This window comes from Pteropus vampyrus, unplaced genomic scaffold, assembly GCF_000151845.1.
Source record: "Pteropus vampyrus isolate Shadow unplaced genomic scaffold, Pvam_2.0 Scaffold23, whole genome shotgun sequence".
Lineage (NCBI taxonomy): Eukaryota > Metazoa > Chordata > Mammalia > Chiroptera > Pteropodidae > Pteropus > Pteropus vampyrus.
Genome location: NW_011888804.1, coordinates 3176735 through 3178641, shown reverse-complemented (window position 1 = coordinate 3178641; position 1907 = coordinate 3176735). Strand labels below are relative to the sequence as shown.

The window sequence follows — 1907 nt, the reverse complement described above, 5'->3', positions numbered from 1 at the left end:
CAGCGCTGGCCTTTCGGTTCCTCTCACACACTGAGCTCACTGCTTCCTCAGCATCTCTGTGTATGCTGTTCCCTCTGCCTGGAATGCTTTCCCAGGACTTTGCTCATTCTTATCATCAGATCTCAGTGGATATATCATCTTTCCAAAAGGCCTTGCCTTACTATCTAAAGTCGGCATGCAGTCACATGGTGTCATAACACTATTTTACTTCTCTTCCAGGACCTGATATTTTTGCTTATTTTTTAAAAAATTTATTGTGGTCTCCTCCCTCTAGAATGTAAGCTTCCTGAAAGCAGAGACTTTGATTCTCTGCCAGAGCCCCTAGTGCTCACATTACAGACTCAAAATAATTGTCGAAAAGGATCCTCAAATGCGATAATGTTGAAGGTTATAAAGCTTTATTGACTTTGATTAAGTCAGTTATATTTTTAGCAAATGTCTCACATAGATGAAACCTGCTGACTACTGACTAGCAACTGGGAGAAAAGGCGAGAAAGTGCTTTGTAGGGTTAAGTCAGACTACAGGTGTAAGATGTTTGTTCTCGGTATCAATGCGGTGACCTTGGTATTGGGAGAAATGTGAAATGTGCCATACAGTTTTGATTGATTAGTAATTTCTGGTGCTAGTATGGATTTTCATCACAGGTATACTTTGTCTAAAGCACTAACATGAATTTGAGAAAGAACTTTAAAAAACAAAGGGGTGGGGAGCTCATTAGCGACAGGGTGAAGCAGGGCTGCCAGGGTATCCAGAATCATCTCATTCCAGCTTTGTCCTGGCAACTTCAGCCTGTGAAATCTGAGGAGAAGGCTGTGGGGAGTCTGTAAGAGCTTTCAGCTTTCATATTCAGACCTCGTCTGTTTTGCTGCCCCGATCCCATGAGCTGTGCGTGTGTTGTCAAGGATGGACTTCCGAGGAGGGAGGAGACAGGTGGAGTCGATCTGTTTTAGTATCTGGCACAAGAACATTACAGACTGGTAGAGGTGAGAAGGAAACCACCCCAAATGCAGCATCTTCTCTATTTTTTATTGTCATAGCTATACACACTCCCAACGGTTACATATTGGGTTGTTTCTTTAATTGCCATTACACTCAAATGTGATTCATCATAGACTAGCATTAAACTTAATTTGGGTCACAGGCAATATCGAGCAACCCCTGTTGGCTCCGAGTGGGTTTTATGCCGAGGCTTTATAGAAACAATAGGGCTGCTTCTCACTTTTTTAGTTAAATACTCAATACCAGAAGATTTTTAATTATGGTGATTAGCTAATAAAATACAGAGAGCCTTCCCTGTGCTTGGTATTAGCTAGATCAGATTCCTCACCAAGAGATGTTAATTCCAAATGAGACCTGCTTAGTCAAGGTGAATGCCAGTTACTTCATGAATTCATCACATTAAAAATGCCCACAGTGAATTTTTTACAATAGCTTTATCTAGATATGTCACGTATCATACAATTCACCTGTTTAAAGTTTACAAGTCAGTGGTGTTTAGTATATTCAGTTTTGCAGCCATCACCACCATCAATTGTAGAACATTTTCATCCCCCCAAGAAGAAACTCCATCCCCATTATTAGTTTCTATCCTGCTGTCCCCTAACTCAGCCGCCGGTCTATTTCCTGTTTCTGTGGGTTTGCTTAATTCTGGACAGTCTGTATAAACAGAACCATAGAACGCGTGGCCCTTGCGTCTGGCTGCTTTCGCTCAGCATCACGTCTTCAGGTTTTGTCCAGGTCGCGGCACGTGTCAGTACCTCGTTCCTCTTTACCGCTGAATGAGGTGACACTGTATAGAGTTACTAGTCCTCAGCTGATGGACATTTGGGTTGTCTGCACCTTCCGGCTAGGAATAATGCTGCTGTGAACATACATACACAAGTTTTCGAACATGGATTTTCTTTTC

General features: G+C 42.1%; 1 protein-coding gene across 1 annotated transcript in view; it reads left to right on the top strand.

Annotated features, from left to right (window-relative positions):
- HECTD4 (HECT domain E3 ubiquitin protein ligase 4) overlaps positions 1-1907 on the top strand; it is a 169583-nt gene that overhangs the window by 139631 nt on the left and 28045 nt on the right. Inside the window, exon 56 of the mRNA XM_011356054.2 lies at positions 1670-1784. Coding sequence (XP_011354356.1) covers positions 1670-1784 — 115 coding nt within the window. The remainder of the gene's footprint in view (positions 1-1669; positions 1785-1907) is intronic.